The sequence below is a fragment of the Bison bison genome, unplaced genomic scaffold, assembly GCF_000754665.1.
Source record: "Bison bison bison isolate TAMUID 2011002044 unplaced genomic scaffold, Bison_UMD1.0 scf7180017864482, whole genome shotgun sequence".
Lineage (NCBI taxonomy): Eukaryota > Metazoa > Chordata > Mammalia > Artiodactyla > Bovidae > Bison > Bison bison.
Genome location: NW_011495042.1, coordinates 1,444,467 through 1,458,464, shown reverse-complemented (window position 1 = coordinate 1,458,464; position 13,998 = coordinate 1,444,467). Strand labels below are relative to the sequence as shown.

Sequence of the window (13,998 nt, the reverse complement as noted above, 5' to 3'; positions counted from 1 at the left end):
CCCCAATATGAATCACCAGAACAAGGGTCTGCACTGTGTGTTTCTGACTGACAGGCTTCCTGTGTAATCTGAAAGCCAGCATTTCAGAACCACTGATCCAGTCTACACTGTTCCATACAGATGAGGAGACTAACTACAGAACAGCCCAGAGGGCCTGTTACAGCTAAGAGGCAATGTGCAAGGAACCCCAATATTTTAGTTGTTATAACAGCTCCCACTAGATTACCTGGGAGTCTAGCCCACAGGGGAGCCCTCTGTTTCTCAGAAGCTTGTAGCCTACTAGTTCTCCATTATTCACTTCTCATTTGATATTTATATGTACTAGGCTGGATTCTAGGGCACTAAGAGTTCACTGCAAAAACAAAGCTCTCTACCCTCTTGGAGCTTATTTTACTGGCAGAAATGTGCGTGTATGTGTGTTTTTTTGTGCTTGTGCATTTATAGGTAGAGCACATTTGTATGGGCAAGTGTGTGGATTTTAAGGCTAAATGCCAAAAACATTCTGTTCAAGGCATGAAGAACAACCAAAAAATCAGTTACTTCTACATTCTTCTACATTCATCTCTGTTCTCAGAGTCTGAAGATGCAAACCCTTGAAGGCCTTTGAAACGGAATAGCCCAACAGTTCAAATTCCAGCTCAGCCATTACTTGCATTGTGAGTCTGGGAAAAAAATTATTTAATTCATCCATGCTTCTGTTCCTTCACTTTTAAAATGTATATTTATCTCACAAAACTGTTGTTAAGGATTACATTAATTAACATATGAAGAGTATTTAGCATAGCACATGGAGCCTAATGAACAGTCAGTTAATCACTATAGTGTTAATTCTTTAGGTGGATACATTTTTTCCTCAAGTTTGACCAGAAGTATTATTTAGTTTCTGCTCATTTAAAGAATCTAGTTCAGTGCTGTGAAATTCAAAATCTGTGAAATGTATCAATCACAAGAGAAAGTGAAAAATAAGGCATGTACACAGATTAAAAACAAATCCAGTCACTGCCAGGAAAAAAATAAACATTCTTGAAAACAATTCTAATGTTGTTAGTTGTCACACTTACTATGAGTTTTATGTATTTTTTCAATGAACATATTACTGGTACCTCCTTTAGCCAGGTGCTATCGTAAGTGCTGAAGACAGAAACATAACCTAGTCCTCTCGCTCAAGGAGCACACAATGGGTACATGATAATGTGTTTATCATAAAGGCATGCACAATGTTTTGAGATGGTAAGAATGATATGACAGAGGAGGATGGTTGGAGTTCACAGAGAAGGGGAGAGGGCTTCCCAGGTGGCACAGTGGTAAAGAATCTGCCTGCCAATGCAGGAGATGCAAGTTCAATTCCTCGGTTGGGAAGATTCCCTGGAGTAGGAAATGGCAACTCACTGCAGTATTCTTGCCTGGAAAATTCCGTGGACAAAGAAGCCTGGCAGGCTACAGTCCCTGGGGTCGCAAAAGAGTCAGACACGACTGAGTGCGCGGGCGCACGCACACACACACACACACATCGCAGGATGAACAGGAACTCACCAGACATTTTAGGCAAGGGGGCAAACATGTGCAAAACCACTGAAGCCTGAAGGAAATGATGAGCCTGGGAAAAGTGGGGAAAAGATGGGTATGGCTGGACCACAGGATCTGGGATTTGAGAAGTGATTAGAGATGAAGCTGAGAAGAAAGGAGCTTAGAAAAGCCATGATGAATAGCCTGGGCATTGCCTTTGAAGCCCTACCATATACAAATCATGGGGCTACTTGAGTTTTAAACTGAGAAGAGCATGATCCAATTTCAGTTTCAGAGAAGACAGATTGAAACAGAACATGGTGAGGAAAAAGGCAAGAACAAATACAAGAGCTCAGCAAAGCCAGGATGCATAGGAGGCGAGAGAGTGGCAGTTGAAAGAGGTGCAGAGGGGATGACTCTGAGAGGTGATTATGAGGCAGAATCCATATAACATAATAATAACAGCAACAATACAGAGCATTTTTCTGTACTAGATGCTGCACTGTCTTTGTTTCCACAGCAACTCAGCATGGTTATTATTTTAAATAAAAAGAAACTGACAGTTGAAGAAGTAATTAACCTCAAGCTACACAACTTGGGACACTGGAGGCAGGATTCAAGTCTAGGTCTGTTTAGCTCCAAAGGCCTGGCTCCTAATCTTCTGAAAAAGAGTGGACCCAAGACAATGTCAAATCTTACTTCTTAAATAATGAAGTACATGACATTGGTCAAGATAAAGAATCCACAAGCAGAAGCAACTTTCCAGGGGTGTTCAGTTTGGGGTGGGTTGAATTCGAGGTACCTATCTGATACCCACTTTGCTCTCTGTCTAAAATAGAGTATGGCTCCTAGTAAGTGCTCAATAAATATTGGTTAAATAAATAAGTCTATGGGGATATATGCAATAGGCAATGGAAAATTCAACTCTGAGGTGGGGCTGGAAGGCAGAGCTTTGGGAAGCATTAGCCTACAGGAAACTTAGAACCTGAAAACAACTCAGGAAGAACTTTGGAACAAGGGTTAAGAGGTAAATGGTAAAGAAATGGGAGCCAAGGATGGTGCCTAGGGACCCTTACAGCGTAGGTAGGGGGAGGAAACACCAACAAAGAATATGAAAAAGAAGTGGTAGGCCAGGAACTAGCCTGCTACTGCTAAGTCGCTTCAGTCGTGTCCGACTCTGTGTGACCCCATAGACAGCAGCCCACCAGGCTCCCATCCCTGGGATTCTCCAGGCAAGAACACTGGAGTGGGTTGCCATGGCCTTCTCCAATGCATGAAAGTGAAAAGTGAAAGTGAAGTCGCTCAGTCATATCCGACTCTTAGCGACCCCATGGACTGCAGCCTATCAGGCTCCTCCGTCCATGGGATTTTCCAAGCAAGAGTACTGGAGTGGGATGCCATTGCCTACTGGAAGCCAAACAGGTTTTTTTATTTTTTAACTTAAAAAAATTTTTTTCTTTTTGGCTGTGCTATGCACCTTGTGGGATCTTAGTTTCCGAACAAGGGATTTAACTCGGCCCTCAGCAGTGAAAGCATGAAGTCCTAAGCACTGGACTGCCAGGGAATTTCCAAACCAAAAGTTTTAAATGAAAGTGGTCATCAGAAGGATCAAATGTTTGATGAAGATGAAACTAAAAGGTGTTTACAACTGGGCTGTCATTGCAATCCTGGCAAGAGAAGTTTTGGCAAAATGATGGGGGCAGAAAGTTGAGAGAGTGTTCAGAACATTTTGCGTGGCAAGTAACAGAAAATGCAACTCATAATGGCTCATTATGAGCATCCCCAGAAGCTCCCTAGTGGAGTCCCCTTATATACTATCATCCAGTAATGAGTCACAGGCCTAGTAGAGAAAGCAAGTGTCCAGCACGGTCAGCCTTACAATGAGAGTCAGGCTCTGCAGGAAGGCCAAGGTGTTGGGAAATGGCTGTGGAAAGATGACTGGTGTCTGTGATCAGGAATAAGGGGAAGTGGTGAACTAGCACACAAGCTTTCAAGGAGATGGCTGCCAAGGAAAGACAAAGCCTGGGATGTTGCTTAAGTGGGGCAGGGACCTTCGTTAAGACTGGGGATTGTAGCCATTGTGCTGTATGTCATCATCTTGTCCTCTGTTTACAGGACCGAGGAAGATGGATGGCAATGATACATTCAGCCACAATGTGCTTCCCACATCTCATTCTCTGTTTACAACAAATGTCAAGGGGAATGATGAAGAACCCACCACCAGTTATGACTATGATTACAGTGAACCCTGCCGAAAGACCAGCGTGGGACAAATCGAAGCACAGCTCCTGCCGCCGCTCTACTCGCTGGTCTTCATCTTTGGTTTTGTGGGCAACCTGCTGGTTGTCCTCATCCTAATCAACTGCAAAAAGCTGAAGAGCATGACTGACATCTACCTGCTTAACTTGGCCATCTCTGACCTGCTGTTCCTCCTCACCATGCCGTTCTGGGCTCACTATGCTGCAGACCAGTGGGTTTTTGGGAATGTGATGTGCAAATTTTTCACAGGGCTGTATCACATTGGTTATTTTGGTGGAATCTTCTTCATCATCCTTTTGACAATCGATAGGTACCTGGCTATTGTCCATGCTGTGTTTGCTTTAAAAGCTAGGACAGTCACATTTGGGGTGGTGACAAGTGGGGTCACCTGGGTGGTAGCTGTGTTTGCCTCTCTCCCAGGAATCATCTTTATCAAATCCCTTGAAGAACATTCAGGTTACGCCTGTGCCCCTTATTTTCCACTAGGATGGAAGAATTTCCATACAATTATGAGGAGCATCTTGGGGCTGGTGCTGCCACTGCTTGTCATGATCATCTGCTACTCAGGAATCATAAAAACCCTGCTCCGGTGTCGCAACGAGAAGAAGAAGCACAAGGCTGTGAGGCTCATCTTCGTGATCATGATTGTCTACTTTCTCTTCTGGGCTCCCTACAACATCGTCCTTCTCCTGAGCACCTTCCAGGAATTCTTTGGCCTGAGTAACTGTAAGAGCAGCAGTCAGCTGGACCAAGCCATGCAGGTGACAGAGACCCTGGGGCTGACCCACTGCTGCATCAACCCCATCATCTACGCCTTTGTTGGGGAGAAGTTCAGGAGGTATCTCTCCACGTTCTTCCGAAAGCATATTGCCAAACACCTCTGCAAACAATGCCCAGTTTTCTATGGGGAGACAGGAGATCGAGTGAGTTCAACATACACCCATTCCACTGGGGAACAGGAAGTCTCAGCTGCTTTATAGAAGAGTAGAAGTTCACCTGTTATTTTCAAAAAGGGATAGCAATCTATATATGGTAATAAGCCGCCAGGGTTTGTTGAAGAACAGAGGAGTCTAAAGTTTCTAGAGTAAGTGCCCAGGAACTTCAGGATTATGTGAATCAATGAAGACTTAGGTTACTCTTGTAGAGTCACCATGCTCGGGGAATATTCCAAAACAACTGTGGGCAGAGACTTGGAATCTCCAACGAGCTCATTGCAGTTCCTAGAAAATGCCATATTGCCTTGTGTTTGTGCTCTTCCCTCCACCTCTCCCCGCCCATCCACCACTTTGCTTACTCTCGGATTCTATCAACCTCTTTAATCCTCTGGAGATTGGGAAGAGGAGTCAGGCGAGGGTGAATGGAAAGAGGGGGAGTAGAGTTCAGACCAAGGGGAAGGAGGTGAAAGTATAAGCATGTTTAAGCCTTTACGAGGACGCAGGTAAGGGGTTCGCTTGCCCAGCCAGGCAGCAGCACTGGTCCTTAGCACCCTCTCCTACCATATTTAACTTTGGAGGCTCTCCTAGGTCGTGGCGAACAAGGGAACTGTAAGAACTCTCTGGGAGCTTTGGCTAGGCCCATGATCCTCTTCTGCTAAGTGCATGACACATTTCTGCTTCATTACAGTTTAACTATGACAACCACACAAGCTACATTTGAAATCTATTCAATACCTTGCCCCATTGTACATATGCTTCTTAGGCCTCATCCCTCTGTACAAAAATTTATTAAAATGTTTGTTTATAAAATACACATAATCTTTAATGAGATGAAAAAATAAAAGCCTTTGTTTAAAAAGGGAAAGGGGAGGGGTGGAGGTGGTGATTATGAGAAAGGAGTGGGCTCTAGAGAGTTCCTCCATGAGGAGTGGAGGAGCACGCTCACACCAGATGCACAGGAATGTTTCCAGAATTGATCAAGAGCAAAAGTCAGGAAGGATGCGCCAGAATCCCTAAAGGGATCTGATAGTATTTTGTTTCTTTGTGGCTTTTCCTGCTTTCTTGCTGCCCTTGCCCACCTGTCTCTCCACAGCCTTTATCACAGTTCCGCCTGTAGGATTGCCCCACCCCAAAAGCCGGTTTGTAGAGGTCCAGGAGAGTGGCTGTGGGGAGAATGTGAAGGAAATTGTGAAACAAGAACCCCTATTGGGCCTGGGGGAGGGAAGACAATCAGTGGGGATACTGGGGTGAGTGTTCAAAGCAGAGAAGGGGCCTGTTCTGAAAAACAAACATCAGCCTGTGACCTCAGGGTCTATTACCAGGCAAGGCAGGCCTAGATGAGGAAGACTCTAGACAGGCTGGAAAAAAAATGTTTTCCAAATTACCTTCTGGCAACTCATTTTTGCACACAGGCAGACAGTTCAGATACACAAACACACACACACACCACACACACATGTATTTCAATGTAAAGTAAAAATTAAATGAAAGCTGGAAACTGAAACCTAAAATTGTGGTAAAGTATCATTTTTAAGATACTTACTATTATGCCAAGCCTAAAAATACTGTATTAGTCATAGAGACAATTCTGGTATTGGTGGAGCACATGGTGTGTTTGGGAGACTGCTGGTTCAACATAAATAAATATTGTCAGGGAGCTGGAGGTCTGTGAGCTATGGGTTTACTAGCTTATGGTGATACAGCATCTACATAATCTCAGATTACAGTGCGCACACCACAACTGCCATCTCAACTGTGTGTCTTTATTCTGACTTTGTACCAAAAATCTTTTTTGCCTCATTATGAAGTCTAGAAAGTCGTGGATTTAATCCTATTTGAATGCTTCATGCTTTGCTGCATCTTTACTGATGCTTAGATGGGTCCTCTCTTTGGCCAGTGGGAACTCCTAATAGGGAGTATGAGAAGTTCACCTAAGCAAGCAAAGACTTTGGTCTTGGCTTGAGCTAAGCTAAGAATATATCTACGTGTTAGAGCATCTCCAATCTGATGCAGGCAAGAAACACAGGGATCCTGGAACCTGGCAACTGGGGAACTGGAAGTTACTAAGGTTTTACTTTCTTACTTCATGTCTAGAGGCTTCAGAAAGAGGTGTATGTTGTGTTGAGGGGGGGGCGGCTTTCACCTTCAGATATCTGTATTATCCTAATGAATGCATTAAATTTTGTTTTGATGATGAAATGTAAATATTGTTTTAAAAAACTATGACTTGAAAACTACCACAATATTATAAAGCAATTGTCCTCCAATTAAAACAAATTAATTTTTTAAAAACTATAACTTGGAAAATGAATCAACACTCTTAACTATACTGTTTTTTAAGAACTTTCTGATTACCAGTTCCTCTGTACTTCTTCTCCCAGACTCTGATACTCACCATTCTATTCATCTATGAGTCTGACGATTTTAGATTCCACACACGAGTGAAATTATGCAGTTCCTGTCCTCCTGTGTCTGACTTATTTCATTAGCATCATGCCTTCCAAGTACATCCATGTTGTTGCATACTGCAGAATTTCCCACTTTTTTAAGGCTAAATTATATTCCTTGAATGTGTAGACGTTTTCTTTATCCATTTATCAACATGCATAGAATTGTTATACAGGATGAGTAAGTACTAAATAGTGTGCTTATATAATAATACCCTATTGTATACTTAAAAACTGTTAGAAGTGTAAATCTCATATTCTATTTCTACCACAATAAAAAAGTCTTAAACTGCCAGTTTTGTTATGCGGTGGTGTGACAAACTGTCTCACTGTTCACAACTTCTCACTGTTCCCCTGTGTGATTACACATGCCTGTCCTTGATGTGTGACCTGCAGCGTACCCTACAGGAGGGACACCCCTCAGCCCGACCACAGGCGGCTCGGCCAGGAGACAGCAGAACTGACACCTGCTTCATCCGAGCGGGTGCTGAAATGCCTCGATGGAGTCTCTGGCTCTCCCTGCTCAGCCGCAGGAAGGTCCACCCCAGACCACAAGTCCCTCAGCCCAGGTGTCTGGTTGAGTGAGTGGGAAATCGCAGAGAGCAGAATTGGGCCCCAGCTACCCAGCAGCCACATGTCACAGGAGTAAGCAGTCCACGTTAGCTGTTTTAAGCTTCTGAGTTGCGGGGGTTGTTTACTAAGAAGCACAAAAGTTAACTGATACATACGTTATATAGTGCCTCCATAAATAAAATTTGGAAAATTGTTTTTCCATGATGGAATTCAATGTGACAAACACACCTGAGGAGTCAGTGTGTGTCAGCCTGGGGAGGGCACATAGAGATGGTTATGTTATTCTCATGCCCTTAGACCTCCCAGCCCAGAGACAACTGATGGGGAGGAGCAGGGGAGAAATAATCATCACAATAGAATATTAATAATCACAATGCATTATGCAAGGCAGTGTATGCAAGGCACAGAAACAGACGTGTGTGTGAAATTTTTTGAGAGCCCCAAGGAGAAAGTGAGTCCGGCATCATAGTAATAATAGCTACAGCAGGATTTTATTGCCACCAAACAAACTGCCACTTAAAAGCTGCCAACCATCTCTAGAACCATTTTCTAGAAGTGGAAACCCCAAGTCTCCTTTATCCCAGGGACAGCATTCAAGTGGGCCGTTTGAGGTAAGCAGATGTCAGGAAAGATGATCATTCCAAGGGGTGGGTATCATACTTAAGACTTTTGGTGGAGCTGGCACTTGGCACCGTCCACCCCATACCATCCTCCTCAATCTGTGGTAACTGGGACAGTTTGAGTATTTTTCAGAGAGGCCCTGCCATCTCCTGGAAGTAAGCCATCAAGACCCTACCTCTTTGCCCTCACTTTTTCTCCCTATTAAAATTTCTCTGACAAATTGAAACGGCCTCAGGTGAGATTAGCCAGTGACAAAGGTCACCAAGGGCCACCAAGAGGAAACCCAACACGAGTGAAGAAGTGTCTGGGCTGGTGAGCGGCCTCCACGAGGCAGCCTATGAACTCAGGGAGGGCCAGCCCTGGGCGTGGTGAGTGACTGAGTTGGCTATGTCTCCAGATGCCACAGTCCGGCACCACGTTTATCACGAGACATCCTTGGGACTGCCACACACCGTCTCCACCATCACCTGTCTCCCAATCTCCTCTTTCCTGCTCAGGGGGCTTGCTGCCCAGTGGATGCCCCACCCAGGAACGAGGTACTGGCCTCCCCTTCTAGCAAGTTTCCACTCCTCACACGTTTCTCTCAGAGGTCCCTCCTTTGGCTTTGAGGAGAGGAACCCCACCCTCTTTCCCATCAACCTCACCCACTTCTAAAACCTTTTCCTGACCAAACCTGTCTCCACCTTGTACAGGACGCAGTGAGAAGAGTTGTCATGGTGACTAGGGGCACAGAGCTGAATCTGTCACACTTAGAAAGCCCTGGAGGAGGTGTTCAATCCTAGGTGTCAGTGGTTTTTTGTAGAATTTCAGGGTACTTAACACCTCGTTGTCCTCAGCCTCAGGCCATAGTTGCCAGTTCTGGGGCAACAGGAAAAGTCCCACCTAATATCCTGTTATACAGAGAGCAGAATATAGAGGTGAAGGTGTGACCTGACCCACTGAAGACTGTGCTAGGTCTAGTACACACCTTAATCGTACATTAGACTTCTGTTACCACACTTAGGGGCTTCCCTCATAGCTCAGTTGGTAAAGAATCTGCCTGCAATGCAGGAGACCCAGGTTCGATCCCTGGGTCAGGAAGGTCCCCTGGAGAAGGAAATGGCAACCCACCCCAGTATTCTTGCCCAGAGAATCCCATGGAGAGAGGAGCCTAGCAGGTTGCAGTCCATGGGGTCGCAAGAGTCAGACACAACTTAGCAACTAAACCACACCTCACCACACATAAAGTTGCATTAGCTTCATGTCTGCACACTGATCTAAAAGAAATCCCAAAGTGCACAGATCAGGCTTCTCAGCAGGGTTATGGGGTTTCCACCAAGTCTGGACATATCTAACAAAGTGATGAGGTGGACAGCCTATTAGTGTCTACTCAGCTTGATGATCTGCACAGGGCTAGGGGAGCATGGTGCATGGGCTGGGTAAAGGGGTCCAACTTGGAAGGGTCCAAAGGACAGTGATCAAGACCATCCCCCAAGAAAAAGAAATGCAAAAAGGCAAAATGGTTGTCTGAGGAGGCCTTACAAATAGCTGAGAAAAGAAGAGAAGCTTTGGCAATGCCAAAGGAGAAAAGAAAAGATATACCCATTTGAATGCAGAGTTCCGAATAGCAAGGAGAGATAAGAAAGCCTTCCTTAATGATCATTGCAAAGAAATAGAGGAAAACAACAGAATGGGAAAGACTAGTGATCTCTGCAAGAAAATTAGAGATACCAAGGGAACATTTCATGCAATAAAGATGGTCACAATAAAGGACAGAAATGGTATGGACCTAACAGAAGCAGAAGATATTAAGAAGAGGTGGCAAGAATACTCTACAAAAGAATATACAAAAAAGATCTTCACGACCACGATAATGACGATGGTGTGATCACTCACCTAGAGCCAGACATCCTAGAATGTGAAGTCAAGTGGGCCTTAGGAAGCATCACTACAAACAAAGCTAGTGGAAGTGATAGAATTCCAGTTGACCTATTTCAAATCCTGAAAGATGATGCTGTGAAAGTGCTGCACTCAATATGCCAGCAAATTTGGAAAACTCAGCAGTGGCCACAGGACTGGAAAAGGTCAGTTTTCATTCCAATCCCAAAGAAAGGCAATGCCAAAGAATGCTCAAACTACCACACAATTGCACTCATCTCACATGCTAGTAAAGTAATGCTCAAAATTCTCCAAGCCAGGCTTCAGCAATACGTGAACTTCTAGATGTTCAAGCTGGATTTAGAAAAGCCAGAGGGACCAGAGATCAGATTGCCAACATCCACTGGATCATCAAAAAAGCAAGAGAGTTTCAGAAAAAAACATCTGCTTCATTGACTATGCCAAAGCCTTTGACTGTGTGGATCACAGTAAACTGTGGAAAATTCTGAAAGACATGGGAATACCAGACCACCTTACCTGTCTCCTAATAAATCTGTATGCAGGTCAAGAAGCAACAGTTAGAACTGGACATGGAACAACAGAATGGTTTCAAATTGGGAAAGGAGTACATCAAGGCCGTATATTGTCACCTTGCTTATTTAACTTATAGGCAGAGTACATCATCCAGAATGCTGGGCTGGATGAACCACAAGCTGGAATCATATTGCCAGGAGAAATATCAATAACCTCAGACATGCAGATGACACCACCCTTATGGCAGAAAGCAAAGAAGAACTAAAGAGCCTCTTAATGATGAAAGTGAAAGAGGAGAGTGAAAAAGTTGGCTTAAAGCTCAACATTCAGAAAACTAAGATCATGGCATCTGGTCCCATCACTTCATGGCAAATAGATGAGGAAACAATGGAAACAGTGACAGACTTTATTTTCTTGGGCTCCAAAATCACTGCAGATGGTGACTGCAGCCATGAAATTAAGAGACACTTGCTCCTTGGAAGAACTATGACAAACCTAGACAGCATATTAAAAAGCAGAGACATTATCTTGCTAACAAACGTCCATCTAGTCAATGCCATGGTTTTTCCAGTAGTCATGTATGGATGTGAGAGTTGGACTATAAAGAAAGCTGAGCACCAAAGAATTGATGCTTTTGAACTGTGGTGTTGGAGAAGACTCTTCAGAGTCCCTTGGACTGCCAGGAGATCAAACCAGTCCATTCTAAAGATCAGTCCTGGCTGTTCATTGGAAGGACTGATGTTGAAGCTGAAACTCCAATACTTTGGCCACCTGATGCAAAGAACTGACTTACTGGAAAAGACCCTGATGCTGGGTAAGATTGAAGGCAAGGGGATGATAGAGGACGAGATGGTTGGATGGCATCACTGACTTGATGGACATGAGGTTGAGTAAATTCCGGGAGTTGGTGATGGACAGAGAAGCCTGGTGTGCTGCAGTCCATGGGTTTGCAGAGTCAGACACAACTGAGTGACTGAACTGAACTGAATGGACAGACACAGTGGGAGTGAAGAGGACAGGATGGTGGCCCCCCATTCCCACTCACCATGAATGGTGTCTGGAGCAGTAGATGAAGAGGAGTCATGGGACCCCAGCATCACTGCTGAGGCACACAGGTGCAAAAGGTAATACTGGTGGGGGTGGGGGGTTCTTCCTGTATCTTTGAGAACCATGGGGATTCTCTGGCTCTGCTGGTGAAGGGGGCTTCAGGGACACTAGGAGTTTCCTCCTTGGTGGAGATATCAGAGCACTGACAGCAACACCCACAACATGCTGTCCAAGTGAGTGACCCAGGGAAAGGGCTCACCTAACAACAGAGCTCTGTCACATACAGTTACTGCATTCGGTTGAACAAAAGGAGCCAGACAGAAAGAGGACAGCATTTGTGATTCCATTTATGTGAAGCTATAAAAGAGGTACATCTCATTCATGCACTGAAGACAGACTGGCCCCTGCAAGGTGGGGCTGGGTGTGAGGGCATGTTCTGGGGTGACAGGGCTGCTCTCTATCATCTGGTGACAGGGATGTATGTATATCAAAACTTCCCCAAAATGTACACCTAGGACTAGTGTGTTTTTGCTACATGTAAGTTACACATCAATCTAAGTAACAATTAAAGAGATGTATTTATAAAGAATTTTTAACAACATGGGTACATACCTATACTGTAATTTTTAGCCAAAAAAAGGAGCAGCATAATGAACTGGTATGTGTGTGAGAACAATTAATCAAAAAGTATGCATGGGAAAAGGTCTGGATTAAAATACATCATGTGTTGAGGGACTGTTTTGAGATTGTGAGACAATGACTAATCTTTTCTGTACTTTCTATTTTTCTGTTTTTCCTAACTTGATACAATGAGCATGATGTGTTAGTTTTAGAATTAGATACATGTTTTAAAAACTAAGAGATTCGTGTGCTATCTTTTCAGCCCATCTCACTGCTGACATCGATAGAGTCCGTGTGAGCCCCCAGGGTTTCAGTTCATTGAGCTCATGCAGTTGGCCCTCTGAACCCAAGAAAAGAGTAGGTGTCCTCCCCATCTTGTGTGTGATGCTCTGAGTCATGGTCCAGAGATGGCGTGGGCAAGCAGAGAGAAGCTGCCCTCAGAACTTGGGTACAATGACTCGACCTGGAGCAGCTAGTGAAAGCTTGGCCAGCACCCCAGGAGGAGGGCTGGGCATCAAGTCCAGAGCAGCAAACCAGCCAAAAGATCATTCCTCACGGAGAGTCTGAAGACCTGCATATCAGAACCAGAGCCCTGGAAACTGGAAGGGCCAAGGTAAGAAGATAAGCAGAGATGGGAAAACTAAGTCATGGCATGATAAACCACTGGTTTGCCTTGCTGTTGTATCCAGAGCAATAATTCATTGATTAAATGCTGAAGATGTTCCCATGGGTCCTCCCTTCCTTGTGCATCCCTGGAATGAACCCCTATCCCAAAAGGTGACCTGAATGTCCCCCTAAAAGGGGACACACACACACTGCTAAGCTGTGCTTCCTTGTTTCAGCCTGTGAATCCTCACCCTGTATTGCCCAAATGTGTCTTTTCCAAAGCAACTTGGCCATGGAGTCATTTTGTATTTCAGGAGGGAGGTCTCCTGGGGCCCCTAAAGTCTAGCACATAATTTGACAAAATAGGAAACAGAAGCTCAGAGAGGGGTAGGATCTGGCTAAGGGCACACAATGAGTCAGCAGCACAGTCTGGGTGACTCTGAGCCTGCTTCACTACTCTACACTGCCCTCTGGGGGTAAGCGTTCCCTCAAGTCTACAACCACCCCAATGACAACCCGCAGAAGACAGGGCAGACAAACCCCAGGTCCATGTGGTAAAGTACAAAGCAACCAAAGCCACACACAGACACATTATGTTTGTCCTGCAGCATCTAAGAGTTCTACCCAGTGTATTACCAGTGAACACACAAGGGTCTCTTCATTGAGACAAATTATATTCCCTGTTTCCTGTGAAATTTTGTATTAATTTATTTGCTACCCATTTTGCAAATGCTTTCTCAAGCATACTTTGTACGACACCACTTAACTAGCCCACAGAGAGCCAATACCAACAAAAGGCTCTACACTTGTTCTGTCATTTGATCTTGACCACACATCTGTCAAGCACATTTGTGATTGGGGTTTTTTTGCCTTCATTTTACAGATAAGAAAACTAAGATCTGGAAAGCTTCGGAAACTTGTACAAATCAAGTGGTAAACAGTAAAGCTGAGGATTGAGCCCAGCCTGGAGAAGGCAATGGCATCCCACTCCC

The 13,998-nt window shown here is 44.5% G+C and overlaps 1 protein-coding gene across 2 annotated transcripts in view; it reads left to right on the top strand.

The window, feature by feature from the left end:
* CCR2 (chemokine (C-C motif) receptor 2) overlaps window positions 1-7,436 on the top strand; it is a 9,519-nt gene extending 2,083 nt beyond the window's left edge. For both annotated transcript variants that reach the window (XM_010862397.1, XM_010862396.1), the window contains one exon: window positions 3,622-7,436. In XM_010862397.1, coding sequence (XP_010860699.1) covers window positions 3,633-4,745 — 1,113 coding nt within the window. In that variant the 5' untranslated portion in view covers window positions 3,622-3,632 and the 3' untranslated portion in view covers window positions 4,746-7,436. The remainder of the gene's footprint in view (window positions 1-3,621) is intronic.
* The last annotated feature ends 6,562 nt before the right edge of the window (window positions 7,437-13,998 follow it).